We start from the raw sequence: 22,085 nt of genomic DNA, 5'->3' as shown, positions 1-22,085 counted from the left end.
CTCAGGAGTTTGCAGGAGGAGATTCTCAAGTTGGCGGGACAGCAGGTAAAACGGCGCAGAGAAGTGTGAAGGGTATGAGAGGTGAATATTAAAGGAGACAGCATAGTTCTTTGGCATAATTGTCTTAACTGTATTATTAACAGAATTTTGGCTTTCATGGTGAGTAACATTATTTAGTAAAGTTCGCCTCGTAAGTAGTGGCTTTAAATTATAAACTATAATAGGGGACCTAACATTTTGATAACAAATTCTCACAGGTTAGAATGATTTATTTTCAAAGTCCTCCACAAGGGGTTACTCTTGTCTATAAAAACAAAATCTATTAGGTTGTCTACAGTATGCTCGTATCTTTTGCTATGCTTACAGTGCTTTGTTTTCTTCAACATTTAGATATTGGTTCCTTTATGGCTAGAAAAGAAAAGAAATAAAACTGAATGATCGGATTTGAAATAAAATGCCCCTTTGATACTGATACGAAGTGTGAGGGCATGGCTGGTAGGGACGACATTCCTTCCAGTTCTGTTACTGTTTCAAGCCTTAATCATGTTACCTACTTTAAAATTTTATTTTGAGATAATTTCAAACTTAGGGAAAAGTTGTAAGACTAGTACAAAGAACTCCTATATACTCTTCACCCAGATTACCTGGTTTACATTTTACCACATTTGCCTTATTCTTTCCCTTTCTTTTTCCTGAACCATTTGAGAGTAAGTTGCGGACATGAAGCCACATCGGTCTTTAATTCTTCAGTGTCTGTTTCCTAAAAACAAGGACGTTCTCCACAGGACAACCATCAGAATCAGGAGGTTAATCACACTGATACCCATCTTAGTCAGAAGTCCCCAATTCGAATTTTGCCAGTTGTCTTCATAATGTGTTTTTTGGGGGATGTAGGATCTAATCCAGGATAACGTGTTTCATTTAGTTGTTTATCTCCTTAGTTTCCTTAATCTGGAACAGTTCCTTAGTCTTTCCTGTCTCTCATGACCTGTATGTTTTTGAAGAGTCCAGGCAAGTTACTTTGTACATTGTCTCTGAAATTGAGTTTGACTGCTTTTTCCCATGGTTGTATTCAGGTTATGCATTTTTGACAGAACTAGCATAGACGTGATGCTGTACTCTCAGTGCGTCATATCAGGAGGCACGTGCTGTTATTTTAGCTTTTATGTGATTAAGATGGTGTCTGTCAGGTTTCTCCACTTTTGGTTAATTATAAGAATTTTGTACTTATTACTAAGGAAAAAGTCTTATGAGGAGGTGCTTTGAGACAATGAGATTTCCTGTTCCATGTCAAACTTTCAGCCATTAGTTTACCGTGATGATGGTTGCCAGATGGTGATTTTCTGATTCAATCATTTCTTCCATTTGGATGCTGCAGTTGTTCCAGATTTTCCAGTTGGAGCACTTTTAAGATGACTCCTGATAGGTCCTCATCATTCTTTAAATACTTCCTTACATTTGGCCTCCTCTTGTGCTTTCCTTGCCCTAAATCTGAACTCAACCATTTCTCCTTTGAGTGAATGAGAGCGTGTAGAAACCCAAATCCGGGTGCTAGGTATGAGCCTTGCTATTCGAGAGTCATCTGGGTCCTCTCAGCTGACAGAGCTAGGGAAACACCTCCATCTGTTAAAGAACCGTGAGTTCACAGCAGTGTCTCCCATCCCAGCGCAGCCCCGCAGTGTGTATTTTAAACTCCATTTTCTGCTAGTGAGAAATCTGGCTCCCATTGTCCTCAATAGATTGACTTTTTTGCCGAGTCGGTTGATGCAGTCAGTCTCCTGACCACCCAGCGGAATTAGTGGCCCTGGCCCTGCCCGCGCACCAGCTGCATTGGCTAAATTCTGAGCGCTGCCCAAGGGAAGGGGCGAATCAGTTTATCTCGAGGAGTTTCTTTGTGATGAGTACCATTCCTGTGTCTGTAGAGTACTGTTACCTTTGTTGACATCTTCTGGGAGCAAAGATCCTTGCGACGCGAATTTGCCTTGACTTAGTGTGTCCGGCCGTCGGCCTCCTCAGTGCTGAGCTGGGGCTTGAAGTGTTTGAGGACAAAGTGGCAGGAAGGGTTTGCACCTGGCCGACAGGTGGGTTGTAATCCTAGATTATTCACAGGTTGATAGTCCTCGAGCTGACAGATATTTTTAACAAAGTTACTAATATTTACTGAGCGTTCAGTTTGTGTGAAACACCATCCAAGGCGCTTTTACACGTTATTTCTAAGCATCGTAAAAGCTTTTTAATGTTTCTTCACCTGCAAAATGAGAATAAATAATAGTACCTACCTCTTAAAGCTTTTTGAGATGATTAAATGGTTAAATCCACTTAAGACTCATGGCTTAGAACCTAGCAATTAGTAAGAGAGGAATAAATGTTAGCTGATTAGTAATAGTGTTTTACAAATGTGGAGACAAAATCAGAAAGGTTCTTTGCCTAAAGTTACACAACGTAAGAAATAAATCAATCCAGAATTTAAACTCGTCTGTTTATTTCCTGTTTGACCAGATGCAGGCCTTGTCCCCGTCTCCCTTTCTTGTGCTCTTTCCTCTTCACTGCCTTGCTTCTTGATTTTGGACTTTTAAGCTAAGAAAACAATGTTAGAAAGAATTCAGAAGTTACTATCTTTAGCTGAATTTGGCTGGTCTCATACGTGCCTAGATACCGTGGATAAAACTTACAGGGTGGAGGAGGTTGCCCCTGGCCTATAGGAGACGTAGCACACGTGGGCCATCAGGGACTGTCACACAGGAGGCAGGAAAAACCTCACAAGAGCCAGGACCGTCGAGCACCTGTAGGCTATGCTCCTGAGAAGAGTGGGGGCATAGGCGGTGCCCATGGAAACGAGCACACGCTGGGGAACCTGTGCCATGTCTCCCACATACCACATACTCCCACTGCTGGCTTCGCAGTCATGGCATCCCCTCACGTTCCCAAACCCTGAGTTTTCTGCAAATTTTCAATTTTTTTCAGTCCCCCTTGCCTTCAGAATCCTGCATCTTTACGAACTTTCTCTGCATTACGCTGCTTGACTGTGTGTGAAATCTAAATTCTTCTACTTCTCCCAAAGAATCCACGCAGAACGATGGTGACTAGTGTGAATGTTAACTAAAGAGTTCTTAGCGGGAAGCATTTAGATTTTAAGAGTTTTCATTTAACACCTGAGGAGAGACTATTTGACTTTCCTGATCTCTGAAGACCTTGTTGGCTGCCTGCTACTTACTAACTTAGTTCTGGCCCTTTTCAGGAAGGGCTCCACTTTCCTGACACTGCCCTTCCCGTGGAGAATTTCACTCACCTTCCTCCCCAAGCAGAGCATTTTAGCTGCTTCTGCTCCCAACCCATCAAGGCACTCGGAGGAACAAATGCCCTTAGTTCTGTCTGAGATCCTTCTTCCTTAGCAGTCAAGGTTATATTTAGCACAAGACTTTGGTGTTATCTGTTAAGCAGGGTTTGTAATCACAGATTCCTACAGGGTTAGGCCGAATTGGTGAGTAGTTGGTGAATGGGTTCAGCTTCAGCTGTGGTTGTGATGTGTATATCTACACCCTGTGATGCCAACTCTGATTTTTCAAGAAAAGTTTGAAGTCTAAGCTTTGGGTGAATTTACTTTTTAAAATGTTGTGAATGAATTCATGTTATAAACAAACTCTGGAATCAGCTACCTCAGGCCAGTGTGTTTAAAATCGCTGGTGGAAAGCTTTCTGTGGCACAGCGGCCAGAACTTTTAAGGGGCGAATGTAGCTGCCAGGGAGGAGGGCCTGCCCGTTGCACGTATCTCTCTCCACATCTGTTCTTGCCTTGGGCTGGGAATTAGTGGGAATTAGAGACTTGGAGGACTGTTGTGTTCAGTGTCCCAGAACCAGGCCAGCAGCAGTCACCGCCCACCTGCACGCCCCTTGTTAGACTGTTACACCTCTGCTGCACATAAACACAAGTAAATGAGTGCTGTGTCTTTTTATGAAGGGTGGGTTGTATATTGAAAATTGAATTTGGCTTTAAGGAAACAAATACAAACTTCAGAATTCAGATAACCAAAACATTCAACCATCCAGATTTTGGTTCCTTTATATTCTGTATTCAAAGTTTTTACTCCACATTTGAAATAGTTAAATCAAGATATTATGTTAACTATAGTTTTGGAGTTGAGTGTATTTTCACATTTTGGAAAATCTGATGATTCACATATATGTGGGTTATGTTCAGTGAAACTGCACTCATATTCAACCATCATTTCTTAACATTGTAATCTAGTGTATTTTCAGCTGTTTTTTCTTCTTGAATACTTATTTTTTTTTTTTACAGTTTCATCAAAAGTTTTGGCAGCAGCAACTAAATAAGACTGTGATGGGGAAGATAATACCACTCTTTTGGTGGCATAGGGAGAGGCTCTAGGAGCAGAGCAGGGCTGGGAAGAGGTAGTACCAGGTTCAAACCTAAAACCAGAAATCAGCCTATTGTCTTTTAACTTTGGGATCATGGATAAGGTATTTAATTAGCTCTTTCTGATAATGAGAATAATAATACTTACCTTGTTTATGGCACAGGATTGCTGTGAGAATCTTGTCACTTGGTTTGGGGAGGCACTTTATAAATCTGAGGTGACTTGTGCATATAATCACTGGTTATAAGAAGGGATAGATACCCTGGGAATGACTGCTGTTAGAATTTGCTTGTGTTAAATGTTAAGCCATCAAAGTAGTTCCCTCACAGATTGCTATTCCAGGAGGAGTAGACTTTAACAATTACTGTGGTGAAAACACATGGCAAATATGGTGAAATGAAACTGATTTAGAAGAAAGACAATTTTTCTTTGTTTCCCAGATGATGTTTTCACCTATGCTTTTCATTGCACCCCAGGTATCAACTCCATCGTGGCCATTGCTTCCTACACTGGATATAATCAGGAAGACTCTGTTATCATGAATCGTTCGGCTGTAGACCGGGGCTTTTTCAGGTCAGTGATTTATAAAAGTTGTCAAAACGTAGCTACAGTGGAAATGTTAATATTTTAATTAAGAAAACTTTTTAAAAGTAGGTTTGACTTCTGTGTGTCCAACTTTTTGGTGGTTTTGAAGGTCAGGCTGGAAGACATTTTGATCTCATAGCAGACACATTTTGCTGTTAAAATACTTAATCCTTTGCTTCCATTCATGAAGCTTTGTGGCTGTCAGGCAGGCTCCTGCTGTTGTGTGGATGCCTGTGTAGAGTTTAGTGTGGTGTCATCTACTCCAGAAAGCACAAGGCCTGGTTGGTGGTCCTGAGCAACCTATATCTCAGGATTTTCAGATACTAGTATTTTGAGTCCCCCCCTTTCTTTGTAAGCAAATACATGTTTGCAGTTAGATAATATAGAAACATCCAAAGAAGAAATAAAAATAAACCAGTAATCTTAGGACCCATAAATAACTATTATTAAAGTTACAGTGTTTTCAATCTTTATTATGCTTCAATTTGATTATTCTATTGGCAAAATTTCAAATCCATGGCATATAAAGATTGGTTAAAAAACCGGGAATTTAGAAGAGGATGGATTTTTTCCCCCCTGTGTAGTTTCAGAGGTTAGCACTAGGATCAGAGGGTAGACATTATAGCTTTAATATCACAAACTTTTCACTTGAAATATTGGAGCAGTTTCGGGGTGACCCTCTCTGAGGGTAATTATGGAAGGGATTCTTGTTTTGGGTAGCAGGTTGGACTCAGTGACCTTGGGTCCTTCCTGTTCTTACATAAATTCCAGTTGTGTTAAGGTTACGGGTGAAATGCTACATGTGTGGCCCATGTAGTAATAGCCTTTAGGACTTAACTGACCCTTAATACAGTTAACTCTTATCCCAGATTCATGGTTTGAGTTGTTTACCAAATATTAAGTAAAACTTATTGGTATGTTCTAAACCCTGTTATTAGAGGAAAATAGAAGTTACCTAAGAAACCCTGTTTTTAGGTCTGTTTTCTATCGATCGTACAAAGAACAGGAGTCTAAAAAAGGATTTGATCAAGAAGAAGTGTTTGAGAAGCCTACACGTGAAACGTGCCAGGGTAAGTGAGAACCGACATTTATGTAATTCAGAGTTAACTTACCTGGGTTCCCTAATTAATTTTTCTGGGTTTTGCCTCCCCACCATTTTTTTTTTTGCCACGTGGGAGTATTTTTTTTGTCATTCTTAAAGCTCATATTTAAGAAAACGTGTGTTTGCCAGAAGTCTTTGTGCCTAGGAGTGGGCTTGCTGTAAGTTCTATCCTGGTAAATTCTGTATTGAGGAAGAGAGGTCGTATAATTTCATGGGACACATCTCAGTTCCATTCTCACTTATACTGTGTCCTGTTCCTCTGCTTATGTATTTGCATGGGGACTCCTTTTCCTCTTCACATTGTGGTATAACCATAATATTTGTCTAGTCACAGTATTTGTATACATTTAACAAATAAATGAGAGGATACCTAGCATTTCTTTGTTTCTTCTAAAATACTCAACATTTATTTTCTAGTTATTTTCAGACACTTAATAAATACGTATATAGTAGTATGGATGGAATGTCATCCCAGGGAAATGGAGTATCTCAGCTTCAGTTTTGACTTCTAATAGTATTACATGAAGTAAAATGTGTTTCGTTTCCCTAGGAAATGGAGCATTTCTTATTACTCCATTTCCTGGGGTGGTTCTATATCGTAGTGAATTGATGTCCGGTGGAGTTAAGATCATGTAAGATAAAATTCACAATTTCTGTGGGAGGATGTGTGTAGAGGGCATCATAGTCTTTCTCGTGTAGTGCAGAGATCAGACAATGACAACGCTCTTATCCAAGTGGAGAATCTGATTTTCCAGTGTTCAGTCCTGTGCTTTTTACAGAGTTCAGTATAGCTTGTGATATTTAGAACAAGGTCATTATATTACTGTACACATGGTTCATGGTGTTAGAGATTTCTGTGAACTTCTCAGACTTGGAAATGATTTATTTATTTGGTTTTCGTCTTGTGGGGGATTATGTGACATTTAAATACTTTCCTATATTGTACTACCATTTCAGAAGATTCCATGTCTGGTTCCTTGCAGGGATGAGGCATGCCATTTATGATAAGCTGGATGATGATGGTTTGATAGCTCCTGGGGTTCGTGTATCAGGAGATGATGTTATCATAGGCAAAACAGTCACTTTGCCTGAAAATGAAGATGAATTGGAGAGCACTAATAGACGCTATACCAAGAGAGACTGTAGCACTTTTCTCAGAACTAGTGAGACGGGCATTGTGGATCAGGTCATGGTAACTCTCAACCAGGAAGGATACAAATTTTGTAAAATAAGGGTGAGTACAGCTTTGTCACATTGCTATTTATAGAAAGTAAACTAGATCAACGTAACTGACCTATCTTTATATATGAATTCAGGTACGCTCTGTTAGAATTCCTCAGATTGGAGACAAATTTGCTAGTCGACATGGTCAGAAGGGTACTTGTGGTATTCAATATAGACAAGAGGTAGGTAACGTGTATAGGTAGGTAACTTGTATCTCCCTTACTCCTAACCCAGAGTTTTGTTGAACATTTTATTAAATCAAAATTTGCTTTAAGAGCCCAATGGTGGTAAAGTCTTGACTTTTATTGTTGAATAAGTACATGACCATACTACATTGAACAAAATTTAGGACATGGAAAAGTTCAGATTGGGGGAGGGTGGTCAGTTCTAGTCCCATAGCTAAAGGATTTAAGATTTTTTTTTTTTTTTTTTAAATTCCTTTATAGGATATGCCTTTCACCTGTGAAGGTATCACCCCTGATATCATCATAAATCCCCATGCCATCCCCTCTCGTATGACTATTGGTCACTTGATTGAATGTCTTCAAGGGAAGGTAAGAGATTTTCTTCAACAATATGGGTTTCAAACTGATGTTCCTTCCAAAATTATGATAGGTGATTCTCTCATATTTGAGCCAGGGTATTTTTGAAAAAAGCTAGTATGATACTTATTTTCCAGCTTTTACATTGGTTATGATTATGCCTTTTTTTTTTTGGCAAAAATTTGCAAAGTTATGGCTCAGTTAGAATATTTGTAAAATTTACTTCATCCAACCTCTACATATACATATGATTATCCTTTTGATTGGTCTTTTCTATAGATAGAGTTAATTCATTGGTGTCTAGTTCACTGTGAACTTAATTTGATAGCTATATTATCAGCTGTGCATGCATATGTTAGTGGAGGTTTTCTGTTTTTGAGTATCTTGGCAAGGTAGAATGGCTACAGCATAACAAGTGGATGGCTTGGTTTTAGGGAATTAAAATGTTATTTTCCTTGAGCCATAGGAGGTATTTGGGAGTCTCATTCTTTCTGTAACTGGTCCCATGGATAGCTTCGTATTTGGAGGGTTAAAATTTATTTTTTATTTTTTAGGTAAATTAGTTTTAAATATTTCATGTAAGATGTTCATAAAATGAACCTTACGATAGTACAGCTTTCCATGACATAGACTTTTAAAGTTCAAAATCTTTTCTAGAAAGGACTTTTTAAAATTTAATATATTTGTATTGATAGACTTTTAAGGGGAGACAGAAGGAAACAGCTTTTACTGTTTTTTTTTAAGGTATCAGCTAACAAGGGTGAAATTGGTGATGCCACGCCGTTCAATGATGCTGTTAACGTGCAGAAGATTTCTAACCTTCTATCTGATTATGGCTACCACCTCCGAGGAAACGAGGTATGTCTGCTCTTACGTTAGCAAGTTGTTAAATGTATTCTTTTTTGTGTGTCTGTAGTTTCATCTTAAAAAATCAAACCTTTTATTGAAGTATAACACATACTTCAACTATGTGCACAAATCATCAATGTACCGCTTGATGAATTTTCACAAAGTGAACACTACCTGTGTGACTGGCACCCAAATCCTGAGAAGAAAATTACCAGAATCCTTGTATGCTTAGATGCCCCCTTTGTGTCCCCCTCTGGTAACTACCTACCTTCCCACCCCCACCCCAAGGTAACCACTCTCTTGACTTCTAACAGTACAGATTAATGTTGTCGGTTTTGAGTTTTATATAAATGGAACCATACAGTATGTGCTCATACATTCTTTGAATTTGTTTAATATTTTTCAGTCTGTGCTTCAAAATGTATCTGTTTCAGGTCCTGTATAATGGGTTCACTGGTAGAAAAATCACATCACAGATTTTCATTGGGCCTACTTATTACCAGCGTTTGAAGCATATGGTGGATGACAAGATTCATTCTCGTGCTCGGGGACCGATTCAGATCCTTAATAGGCAGCCCATGGAGGGTAGATCTCGGTAAGGGAGCTCTATTATCATCATTATTGATTAGCCTTTTTTAATGAAAAATGTCAAACACATACAAAAATAGAGGTAATGGTATAATGAAACCCCCGTGTACCTGTCACCCCACTTCAGTAATTATGAACTCATGGCCAGTCTTGTTACATCCATCTCCCCACTACCACCAACCTGATTATTTTTCAGCAAAACCCAGACATCATATAATTCCTTCTATAAATATTTCATGAAATATTTACAAGAGTGGTTCTCAAAAATTTCTGGATTCCAGAATCCCAAACAGTTGTTTGTGAGTTGTATCGATATTTATCCCATTAGAAATTAAGACAGGTTTAGAATATTTATTAAAAGTAACAGTAGTAAGCCCATAATATAATAATACTTAAATTTATTTTCCAAATAAATTTAGAGATGAGTGATACTGGTTTACCATTTTGCAAATCTTTTTAATGAGCTAGTTTTCGAGAAGACAGGTGGATTTTTGTGTCAGCTTCTGCATTCATTCCATTTTAGTATTTTATTTCTTATGTTTAAGTATATAAGGAAAATCTGACTTCACATACGTATGTGGTTGAAAAAGGGAGGAATATTTTAATAAGCTTTTCGGGTTGTTTTTTTTGCATGCTATACCAAAATGACAAGTTATAGTTTCTAGAAGGTTGTGATGTAGAATCTGAAGCCATATAGGTGAATTTATATTTATTATATTAAAATCCATTGGTCTTGCACTTTGAATGTATCTTTTACACACGCATCATTTTTTTTTTTTTAAAGCAATTTTTTTTTTTTTTTTTTAAGATTTTATTGGGGAAGGGGAACAGGACTTTTTTGGGGAACAGTGAGTACTTTCAGGACTTTATTCCAAGTCAATTTGTTGTCATTTCAATCTCAGTTGTGAAGGGTGCCGTTCAGCTTCAAGTTATTGTCCTTTTCAGTCTTAGTTGTGGAGGGCGCAGCTCAGCTCCAGGTCCAGTTGCCATTGCTAGTTGCAGGGGGCACAGCCTACCATCCCTTGTGGGAGTCGAACCGGCAACCTTGTGGTTGAGAGGATGCGCTCCAACCAACTGAGCCATCCAGGAGCTCAGTGGCATCTCAGCTCAAGGTGCCGTACACACGCATCATTTTGTAGCATTGTAATTTGGAAAATACTGGCTCACTGAGTTATGCAAATTTTTAAATGTTGACATATTTCATTATGTCAAAAAAAATCACATTAGTGAATAACCACTGATGTCATCAGAAAAGTCTTTTAAGTATTAGGAAGCTATTAAACCCATAGTATTGGAATAGAGGGTTTCTAAAATTCTAATTTTTGATTGAAAACTCAAATTTTTAATCATTTCCAGCAAATACTTAAAATTGTTTACCTTGAAGGGTCACTTTGTTCATTTTCAAAAAAATGTCTGCCAACAGTCTTAAGTCTGTATTAACATACTTGGTGTTAATGTTGGTGGATTAACAAAACGGCTGTCCGCTTTTTTCAAGTAACGAAGATATTTCCTGATAAAAGTGAGTAGTTCAGAATCGTGCAAGCGCTTTCCTTCAAGACCATCATTCTCAGTGTCCCACAGAAGTGCTTTATGAGAACTTCCCATTACTTCATATATTAAAAAGATGTGTACTCAAGGGTCAGGGTTTAATAAAACTAGTAATTTTTCCTGCTCCTTTAATGACATTCTTAAGTAAAACTCTTTTTCTTTACTCACAATGGAAAACATGATGGCTAGTAAAGTTTATGTTCAGGTGCCAGCAGTGTTTTTCAGTGACTTTTGCAATCATGAGAGCAAATGTAGATAAAATGAAAGAAGCAAATGTATTGTTTTATTATAAAAATACTTTTCACCGTCACGGCATCCACAGACCGTACTTTCAGGACCTGTTTTAAAGGAGTAGAACATTGACAAAAAAAACTAACTACAACACCTCCTTAATATTACTAAACATCAGTGTTCATATTTCCCTGACGACTGCATAATTTTAAAAAAGGTTTGTTGGTTTTAATTATGATACAAATAGGATCGGTTCGTGCTTCGCAATTAATTGATACATCGCTTTAAGTTTTAATCTATAGGTTGCCCTCCATCTTTTTTTTCCTTAAGGTTTATTTGTGGAAGAAACTGGATTGTTTGTCCTGGAGGGTTTCTCAGTCTGGAGCATTGCATCCCTGTGTTGTGGGTCCTTTTTTCTTGTAAAAAGGTCATCTAGAGCCTTGATGAGATGAGGGGATTGTGTTCTTTTCACAGTACTTTGTAGGTGGTATTGTATGCTTCCCTCTCTGGTTGTCTTGCTTTTATGATTTTAGCAGCTAGTAATAATGATCATTACCTAATGCCCTTAATTTAATAGGGATTGCAAGCTGCTAAGACTAGTTTCATCATTCCTTCTTTCTTTATTATCTGGAATACTTGCATAGAGAGAAACTTTGTTCCCTAAACTGCTTATCTGGTGACAGTTCATACAGTAAAGGCAGGATAAATGCTCGATTCTTTCCCTTTATTTACCAGTTGTCAAAATGAGTTGGTTGTCTACCAGCCTCCAAAGTTGACCAATATTTTTTTTGATAATGTCATTAGAAACTCATTGATTGTATGTATTTTGTATATAAAGAATGTTAAGGAAGCCGTCGCCATCCACCATCTGAGCAATGTATTTCATTTGACTTCCATGCTGGGGAAGTCTGTGATTATTCACTTGTTCTTTCCATTACTTTTACCAACATGCGTTTTTCATTTCAGGCTTGATTGCCTGGGAGACTCATTCATGGGGAAGCTGCTTTATTTAGATAGAATTTTTTTGTTACTCATTTTTGAGTGTAGAGTTGAATTCTAGTAAGTCAAATGATAGCATGATGCGATTCGTTTCTGTGCTTTATTGTATTTTATGAGGAAAATTACGTGCTATGCTTGAGAATCAATTTGTTTACTGTATTTGGGGACCTTCTAAAGCACATTAAATAGTTGGTAGATGTCTCCCTTCCCCACATGTAGAGAGAATACTAGGGTATAAAAACTAGAGTCTTTACTAATATCATTCTTTACCTTTGCCATTCGTCAAGGTGGTGTTGACAATAAACAAACACTGAATAATGTTTTTTTCCCTTAACAGTGATGGTGGCCTGCGTTTTGGAGAAATGGAGCGAGACTGTCAGATTGCCCATGGGGCAGCCCAGTTTTTAAGGGAAAGATTGTTTGAGGCATCAGATCCATATCAGGTTCATGTGTGCAATCTCTGTGGGATCATGGCGATCGCTAACACCAGGACACATACGTATGAATGCAGGGGCTGCCGAAATAAAACTCAGGTGTGTATAGACCTTGGCAGTTGGTATGTGTTGAGGCTATAACCGTGCCGTCCTAATCATCCAGGCAGATTTAGTGTGCTGGAACAGACTGGCATTGTCACAGCTTTGAATAACATGCCTCTCTAGTTTTAAATGAGGAAAGACAATTGGATTTCTGTAAAAATCAGTTTAAATTTTAACGTAGTAATGTCTCTAAGCTGTTCATCGTTTGGAAGTAATAAGGCCTTGTACAAAGAATTTTAAACTGAGTTTTTTAAAAAGTTTTTAATTGAGAAGGGTGACTATAGATTTTGTCTGGCAGAAAGGGTGAAATACCAAAGCCTGGTAGGAAAAAAGACCCCCAAGGCCAAGGTAGCAGGATGAGTGTTATCAGCCTATTTGTCATTCATCTCCAGCACCAAGGCAGGGACATGGGCTCGCTTCAACACAGCTTTGCTAATTACCCTTTCTCTTTCAGATTTCTTTGGTGCGAATGCCCTACGCGTGCAAACTGCTGTTTCAGGAACTTATGTCTATGAGTATTGCACCTCGGATGATGAGTGTTTAGCTCTTTTAAAAGATCCTCAACAAGTTACTTGTACATATCTATGGTCTTTTATTTCTATGATATGGCTTTTAAAAAAATGCAAATATATACTACGTGGTGAGAAAAAGCATTTTATTTGTTTTGTTTAATGATATGCATGCTTTTCTTCTGTAAATAGACAATAAATTTTTGTAGACAGTTTTGATGTATTATCTTTAGTTTGTATTTCACTATGTAAAACCAGTGAATTATAACTAAAGTGTTAGTGGGCTGGACGAAAAGAAACTGGTTATTAGGCAAGAACAGTGGTTGTAGTTATCTATGATTATTTTTACCCATGCAGACTAATATATTCTGCAGGTTTATAGCTCGGCACCTTCACCTGTTTAAAAAAAAGATCAAAATTAGTTACATATATGGATGTGGTTGACATTCTAATTTTCAGGTAGTTTCCAAATAAATGATGTTGAAATGTGGGGATAAAGGATATGTAAGTAGCTGTATAAATGATATGGTGGAGTGTGCTTTGGAATTGGAGCTATACGATTTTAGATACGAAAGGGATTTTGTTGGTCTATGTATAAGAGCTGGATCTTATTATAGAACTGGGAGAGCACATTTCACAAATGAGCAAGTCAAGATCCAGAGGGACTAAGGAACTTGCCCTTGTCCCAGCTAACATTCAGAATTTAAAGTGGAATAATTAGTGGCAGAGCTGAGACTCAGGCACAACTCTTAGCTACAGATGCTTGTTTCCTCGCCTGGTGTTACAAATCTTGGCTGAAGAGAATCTGACTGAACACATCTTTACTTGATAATTCTTCCTTTCATACCAGTTGAATGATCCACACAGTGGAATGCTTTGACAAACACTGGTAATAAAGTTTGTTCTTATTTCTGGCTTAAGGCAAAGCCAATCCAGACCTCAGTCTAAGAGAACTAATAAATGTAAAATAGCATTACTCTGGCACCGCCAGCAAGGGGGCTTAACGGCAAGCTTTTGACAATGGCGGGGACAGAGGCAGAACAGAGTTGGGTAACTGCCAATATACTTTCCTTTCTGCCTTTTTCTTATAAAAGCTCAAAGTGAAGGACCCACGATCATTTCCTTTTAAATGTGAATTTAATGAAACAGTCAAGGAAACACAAGGAAAACTACCATGTAGAGTAGAAAGTTATGGGAAATATAAGCTATTCCAGTCAATGCTGAGTTTTTTGTCTCACGTATAAGAGAAGGTGAAAGCATCTAAGTCATAATAATGCGTTCCACCAGCCATCCAAATGTTCTTTCAGAGCCCTGTGTGCCACATTTCGATTACACACGTCCTGTCCTTGTAGATTCCTGACATTACAGTATTGCATTAAGAGCTGTGTCTGATACTTTCATATTTGGTTCTGTTTTCATTAAGCAAATGCACTGTTCATTTTTAAAGGCTGGGAGATTTACTACCTACCTTTATTGACTGGTATTTCGTGTAAGGCATCAACCACTGTAATTTTTGCTGAGGCGGAAGCCTGTCCTTGGGAATTGGATGCATGGCACTCGTATTCTCCAGCATCTTCCTTACTGAGAGGAGATACCTGGGAAAGAAAAAAGGTCTTTAGTGTCTCTATGGTGGGCCTCTCTTTTTCCAGTGGTTTCAATTAGGTTATTATTGCATAAGTTTCCTAAGATGACCAGGGGTTTCACAGCAAAGACACTGCTAGAAACAGTGCAAGTTCTGTACTAGGAGGATGACAGCCACCATATTTGTCTGTCGGGAGGAGTCCCACTGAGGCAGTGTCATGGGCAGCTTGATCACACTGCATAGGTTAAAAGCTGGACAGGTGTACATACATTAGTATGAAGGAGACCTTGATAGGGTACATGAGCTAAATACTATCCATGAGTATCCACAACCGTCCAAGGTCAAGTAAAATAAAGTAACTATTAATCAGTGATTGATTAATTACTGTTTAGATCATTTAGTTCCCCGTGAGAATTTTGCTTTGAAGTCTTAGGAAAAAAAGAAGTTCGCATTTATTTGTTGGTCATTTCTAAAACATCCAATAAACCTCAGCTGTTTTTTCAGTTCCCTCTGAAAAAGGAGCAGCAGCCCGGAGGTAGGGCTGCTCCAAAGATGTGGAAGTCACGTATTTTTGCCTGGCAGTACATCAGGCACCTCTGCCAGGTTAGCTGTGTCCGAGCCTAACAATGGAATCCTTGCCAGCTCTTGGTACTCACCAGCACCCAGCCAGTTACTTCGTGCTTTTCTGGGCCACCCCTGGTCTGAATGGCCAGGTTGTCCCGGTCACCAGGCAAGAGTTCTGTCCTTTGAACTCCATAGTGACCCCTTTTGACCTGCAAAAAAAGGGGAAATAGTCTGAGTTCTCTGTATTGAATCAACTGGGAAGTGGCCACATTTCTATAATTGCACAAGGCATACATCACACTTTTTAATTGGATTAAACCCAGAAATTTTCATATTACCTGTTCTTGAATACTTCCATAAACTATAGATCCTCTTATTTCTTCCTGTCAGGTTCCTTCTAAGCTTATATATTTTAAATTAATGTATTTTTCTGTATGTTTGGGAAATACACATCGTTATACTCTCCTGCCACTGGCTACTGTCCTTCCCTCATGCCTTTGTAAATTCTCCATCTCAGGACTGGGCCTTTTCTTGCATGCCAAGCCGTGTTTGTAACCCGGTGCGAGGTTTGATGCTTGGGACCTTGTGTAGAAGCCCAGGCCCAGGGGTTCTTCCCACAGCAACCTCATAAATGAAAAACAGTAGGTTGAATTCAAAGCCAATACCATTCCTTTTTTGAGGGCCTGGGGTTCATCAAACCATTTACAAAAGTCCTGAGAGCAAAAACTCCTGTCAAATACATGCTGCTGTCATTGTTCTCTGATGACACAACTTGCTGTCTTTTTCCTGTGCACATCACGATGAGATGCAGGGTGGGTTAAGAAATTTGGTTTCCTTGGTTTGAGGCCCATAATGAATACTATTCTCATTTCCCCCTCCTTTAAAAAGGCAAACTGTTCCTTTATATAAACTTTGGAAAGTATACAGAAATTCAGAGAAGAGTAAAATTTACCCGTAATCCCTCCATACATAGACCTTTGGCATAAAGTTCTAGAAGTGGAGTTGCTGAGTCACAGAGTATAAGTATTTTAAGGCTTGTGATAATGATGGGTTGAGAAAAGGTACAAGAAGCAATGTTTTGTTTATTCCATCCCAGGTTACTTTAAGAGTTAAGCTGATGTTATTGATACTACCTTTATAATTAGAAAAAAAGGATTTACAATCTCAAACAGGTAGTTTCCTTTTCATTTCTTTTATAATTAAGCAAATCTTGAGTTTAAAAAGACCAGATCAGAGTGTATATTTTCTTCACACTACGTAAGTTAGTTTTCCTATTTGTGATCCCTCTCCCACCACCTGCTGTTACCAAGCTGTTGTTTCAGCTTCAAACCCACCCTTTGTTTTCTCTGCCTCGTGATGCCAGTCTGGAGTCTGAAAACCCTGTTGCATCTACGCCAGCTCCTGCTCTATAAAAAATATATCTAACATTACTAATTTGGAATGCCTGGTTTTTGCTTGTTTGCTTTTTTCCCTTGGGATTTCCCCACATTGCCACTATTAGTGACAGAAAACCAGGTATCTTAAAAGTGTTTTTCTCACGAATGCTACAAAACAAAAGTTACGCTCAATAACCATCTTTTCCCTTCAGTTTCCCAGGTAGCTGGCAGAAACAGTTTATGCTAGTGCCAATTTTGAAATAGTTGTTTAAAAATGGTTTTTAATAATGGTGTAAGTATACTTTGATTCAACAGCTAAAATAATACATGGATGTCTTTGGTCTTTATTTACTGAATTCATGATTCTTTTAAGGATTTTGTGCATGACCAAAGCAGAAGGACACAGCCTAGAAATAATCTTGGCAACTGAGCTGTTGCTCCTCAGATCATGTAACTCTTAGTAAAGAGCTTTCTGTGCCAAGTAACCTGATCCACCAAGTACGGAGGAACTGCGAGTATTTGGTTGGAAAATGAATACTTACATTTAACAGAACTCCTATTTTAATATATTGTAAGAAGTTCATCACCATGTAAAAATACAGAAAGAAGTGTCAAGAATTTTTACATTTTGTTGATAAATACGTTTTCCAGTTTTTTTAAAAAAAGATGGAGGCTGAGGAAAGTGGCTTCTAAGACAATTGTACATACGAGTATGTGTGATGGGCTGGAAGTGCCTCAAAGTCTGAACCTTAGGAATCTGCAGGGAAGGGAAAACCTGCTTAGTAGTCACTGCTCACCATAAAGGGCCAACTAGGGGGAGAATCAGAGGGAGACTCAAGAAGTCATTTCAGCCCTCACTTGTATTTTAGCTGCACGAAAATCTTCCTGAATCCTGTCATTGCATACAAGCAATTCATAAGAAACAAAAAAGAGCCATAAACAAAGCTGGGAAAACGGCAGCCACATACAAAAGAATGACACTAGACCACTATCTTACACCATGCACAAAATATCTCACACCATACACAAAAATGAACTCAAAATGGATCGACGACTTGAGTGTAAGACCTGAAACCATAAAACTCCTAGAAGAAAATGTAGGTGGTAAGCTCCTAGACATGGGTCGTGGTGATGATTTTTTTGGATTTAATATTGAAAGCAAAAGCGACAAAAACAAGTGGGACTACATCAAACTAAAAAGTTTTGCACAGCAAAGGAAACCCTGGACAAAATGGAAAGGCAACATACCAATGGGAGAATTTGCAAATTATATCCCTGATAAGGAGTTAGTATCCAAAATATATAAAGAACTCATACAACCGGATTAAAAAATAGGCAGAGGATCTGCATAGACATGTTTTCCAAAGAAGACATACAGGTGGTCAACAGGTACATGAAAAGATCTTCAACGTCATTAACCATTCAGGGAAATGCAAATCATAGCCACACGGAGATAGCATCTCACAACGGTTAGAGCAGTTATTATCAAGAAGATAAAAGTGTTGGTGAGGATATGGAGAAAAGGGAACCTTTGTGCACTGCTGGTGGGAATGTAACTCAATGCAGCCATTATGGAAAACTATATGAAGGGTCATCAAACAATTCAAAATACAACTACCTTATGATCCAGCAATACCACTTCTGGGTATACATCCAAAGGAAACAAAATCGCTATCTCGAAAAGATACCTGCACCCCTATGTTCACTGCAGCATTATTTACAATAGTCAAGACATGTAAACAATTTAAGTGTCCATTGACAGATGGACAGATAAAGAAAATGTGGTATAAATATATACAATGGAATATTATCCAGCCACTATAAAGAAGAAAATCTTGCCATTTGCAACAACATGGATAGACCTTGAGGGCATTATGCTAAGTGAAATAAGCCAAAGACAAATACTGTGGAATCCACAAAACAAGAACAAAACCCCAAACAAACAATTTTTGCCAGAGGTGGGGAGTGGGGGGGGGCATGGAGAAATGGGTGAAGGGGGTCAAAAGGTACAAACTTCCAGCTATAAAATAAGTCACAGGGATGTAATGTGCAGCTTGGTGACTATAGTTAATACTGTATTGTATATTTGAAAGTTGCCAGGAGAGTAGATCTTAAACGTTTTCATTACAAGAAAAATTTTTTTTTGGTAAATGTAAGGTGACAGATATTAACTAGACTTATTGTGGCAATCATTTCACAACATATACAAATATCAAATCATGCTGTACACCTGAAACTAATATAATGTGTCAATTTTACCTCAAATAAAATTTTTTAAAAAGTGCCAATTATTACAGAAGCAGGATGGATTAGTCTGACTCCTACAAGTTAATACATTTCAAAGATTCACTGAATTTCATGGAAACTTAAAAGGACATGTATGCAGCCCAGAACATATTTGTTGTGCCTTTTTGGTGAAGTTTCAGAGGAGTTTTATGATGAAATTGAATATGTGTGTGTTAAAACTTTCAGATCTCCTGCCACTGTAAACAAAAGATAAAATGATTGTCTAGGGACAAATATCTGTAATACAGGAGAAAGCATCCATCTCGAACATACAAAAAGCCGGAGACAGATAATAAGAAACAATCCAACAGAAAAATGGATAAAGGATATGAACAGGCAATTCATAAAAGAGAAAACCCAAATATGAAAATCTTCTCAATGTAGTCAAGGAAATAAAAGCAATAGTGTGATAATACTTTCACCCATAATTAACAAAAACTAAAAAGAGGGGTGATAGTGCTGGTGAGGATGCAGGTACAGGGTACCCATATACTGCTAGAGAGCGTGAACTGCTATAATCCATTCAGAAAGTAATCTGACAATGTCCACTAAAACTAAAATCCTTCGAACTGTTCATGTAACTTTTGGAGAAATCTATAGGGAAGAAAAGCATTTGTACATAGGATATGTGTACTCAGATGTTTAAGGCAGCACTATTTAATAATTATGGTACACCCATACCTGGACTATTACGTAGTTATTGAGAAGCAAAACTGGAGGGATGCCCATGAAATATTTATTGAGAAAAAGAAGTTTCAGAGTAGTATGAACGCTCTATTCCCCCTCACACTGCATATGGGGATAGGTATTTGTGTATGTTCGGGCACGCATAAGGGTATGGCAGGTTACAAGCCAGGGCAGTGCACATTGGTTATTTCAGGGCACAGAAGGAGGTAGGGGGAGATTTTGAACTCTATACATCCTCGGATAGTTTCTCTTTATTACCATTATCACTTATTATTTTGATTTTTTTTTTTTTAAAGAATATTCTCAGAGGTCACGAAAGCCCAAATCTGAAGAAATGTTCAGGCAAGAAAAAAGAACCGAATGGGGATCCTCTCAGTCTCAGAAACATCCAAGTGTTTGTAAGGAATTCTAGGAGTTTTACCTTTCCTATAAGCATCATCTCTGACTTAACCAGGGCTGAGGTAACGATGGCTATTTCAGTTCAAGGCTAGGGCTTTGCTGAAAAAGTATGGGACTTGTTAATGTCACATGATAACTACTGGTCAGGAAAGTATAGACCATCGCCACGCTGTGCCAACCATAGGAAGTGCTACTGTAGCCTGAAGTGTCGCGGAGAGAAGCCTTGTCCTATCACTTCTGGTTGCAAAGGATCCTTGAGCAAGAAGGACGTGCTACCTTCTTTGAACTTCAGTTTGACAAGTGAGGATTCTGTTCATTTATTTATATCCAAAATGTAGTTCTATGCTAAATTGGATTTGGACAACGTGTGATCTTAAATATAAGTCTATTCTTAACAGTTGGCTTACAAGGGCAGTGCAGAGAAAACAAATGGTCTGTGTAATTATTTAAAAAAGTGACTTTCAAAGTGTTTTGACACAGCCCATGGTAAGACATACATTTTGCACTATGATCTGGAATATACAAAAGAAAAGTTTTATGAAATGATACCCTTACTAAATGTGATGCCTTAAGATATTTTCTGTTCTATTTTTTATTTTGAAAGAAAATGGCTGGTTGCAATCCCTACATTAAATTCGGGACTTGCTGAATGGGGTCATGGTCTGCAGGTTGAAAACCTTGCTTTAGGTCATGCATGTGGTAGTGGAAAATCAGCAGAGCCTGGCAGCTGGGTGTTGCTTGTTTCTCGCAAGTCTGTAAAAAGTTATTTTTTCCTGTCCCCCCAACTCCTTTTCTTCACCCCCACCCCCCAGTTGACAAGCCCTCAGGGAAGCTCAGGGGATCTAACCCATATAATTTCAGAAGCTTAAAAGAGGATTCCACAGGCAGTTTTATTTCCCTGGTATGTGTGTATGTAAGCTGGAGTGGGGCAGAGAAAGGACTGAAGAAATTTTTCTCTGCCAGATTTGTCAATAAGGTCACAGTTCCCAGACACCTGGGTTTTTTTTTTTTTTTTTTTTAACCCTGGGTTCTTATTGCGGAATTCCTAGAGCACTGTACCAGGGCTTTGTATGGATATCCTTTGAGAAGTTGTTCTCCTGCCTCTCCACCAGCTGAACAAGCCAGTAGCCTCCAAATAAGCAAGAGAAGCGTCAGCAGCTTTTGCAGTCAAGGCCAGGAACACATCTACCAGCTGCATTTTTGTTCCTCTCTGCTCCCGGCTCCCCTTTAAACAAAATAACTTCTTGAGGCGAAATTTCACTGCTTCCTTAGCAAAAGTTCCAGCTGTAAAGGATAGTGGTAGTACAGCTGGTGTTGTCTCTGCCTATCCCATCCCCAGGAATTTTCTGGAATCACCCTGACTTCACTCCCACCAGCTGTTCCCAAGGGAGCGATGCAGCTCTCTGGCCACATGGGGGCGCCAGAGTTTGGCAGGTGACAATGTGAGCCAGAGCCCTTCAGTGGGAATTTTACAATGCAGCACGGAGAAGGGAGGAAGCCCTTTCTTTTTTCTGGGGTCATTAACCTGTGGTCATAATATGAACTTGGAGCTGCCAGTGACAATACTACCTACAGTATGGAGGGAGCTTTCTGAGGTGGAATAAAAAAAAAAATAAGACTAGTACACTGAGAGCAGAGCCCTGGCCACCTCGTGTACCTGCATCCAGCTTCCCTTGAGGTTAGAATCACAACACCGCCCGTTCCTCCCCCCCCCCTTTTTTTTTTTTTTGCCTAAACTAGTTTGAAGTGAGTTTCTGCAACTTGCAACAAAAAGAGTTCTGGTGCCAAAGTCCCTCCTGGAATTCCCGAAGTTGCTCCTCTGGTCATACACCAAGCAAACAAAATAATCAAGAGATAATGGTCCATCTTAGAGCTTGCTGGGGAAGTCAGCATGCCACAACGGGGAGTCTGGTTATGCCTTTGACTTAAACTAGGTTTCCCTTGTGTCAGCAAGAGTTTGATGATATTCACTCCGTCGGATTGTTGTGACCCTTAAACGAGTCAAAGTGTATAAGAAGGGAAATAATAGAATGTACAGCACAACTGTGAAGTATTATTTGATTTGGCCGATGAGTGTTTTTTCCCCTTCTACAGACGTGCTGA

General features: G+C 38.8%; 2 protein-coding genes across 2 annotated transcripts in view; one reads left to right on the top strand and one right to left on the bottom strand.

Moving 5' to 3' along the window:
- POLR2B (RNA polymerase II subunit B) overlaps positions 1-13,303 on the top strand; it is a 43,333-nt gene extending 30,030 nt beyond the window's left edge. The window contains exons 17-25 of the mRNA XM_019740119.2: positions 4,852-4,948; positions 5,936-6,030; positions 7,046-7,296; positions 7,379-7,468; positions 7,733-7,840; positions 8,573-8,686; positions 9,112-9,272; positions 12,381-12,576; positions 13,034-13,303. Of these exons, the coding sequence (XP_019595678.1) occupies positions 4,852-4,948; positions 5,936-6,030; positions 7,046-7,296; positions 7,379-7,468; positions 7,733-7,840; positions 8,573-8,686; positions 9,112-9,272; positions 12,381-12,576; positions 13,034-13,123 (1,202 nt within the window). The 3' untranslated portion in view covers positions 13,124-13,303. The remainder of the gene's footprint in view (positions 1-4,851; positions 4,949-5,935; positions 6,031-7,045; positions 7,297-7,378; positions 7,469-7,732; positions 7,841-8,572; positions 8,687-9,111; positions 9,273-12,380; positions 12,577-13,033) is intronic.
- The window catches only part of IGFBP7 (insulin like growth factor binding protein 7), a 66,964-nt gene continuing 58,096 nt past the window's right edge, over positions 13,218-22,085 (bottom strand). Inside the window, exons 3-5 of the mRNA XM_019740083.2 lie at positions 15,327-15,443; positions 14,557-14,683; positions 13,218-13,484 (exon numbers count right to left, since the gene is read on the bottom strand). Of these exons, the coding sequence (XP_019595642.2) occupies positions 13,465-13,484; positions 14,557-14,683; positions 15,327-15,443 (264 nt within the window). The 3' untranslated portion in view covers positions 13,218-13,464. The remainder of the gene's footprint in view (positions 13,485-14,556; positions 14,684-15,326; positions 15,444-22,085) is intronic.

The sequence above is a fragment of the Rhinolophus sinicus genome, linkage group LG02 (genome assembly GCF_036562045.2).
Source record: "Rhinolophus sinicus isolate RSC01 linkage group LG02, ASM3656204v1, whole genome shotgun sequence".
Lineage (NCBI taxonomy): Eukaryota > Metazoa > Chordata > Mammalia > Chiroptera > Rhinolophidae > Rhinolophus > Rhinolophus sinicus.
The sequence above is the reverse complement of the archived record's forward strand: the minus strand, read 5'-3'. Positions and strand labels throughout refer to the sequence as shown.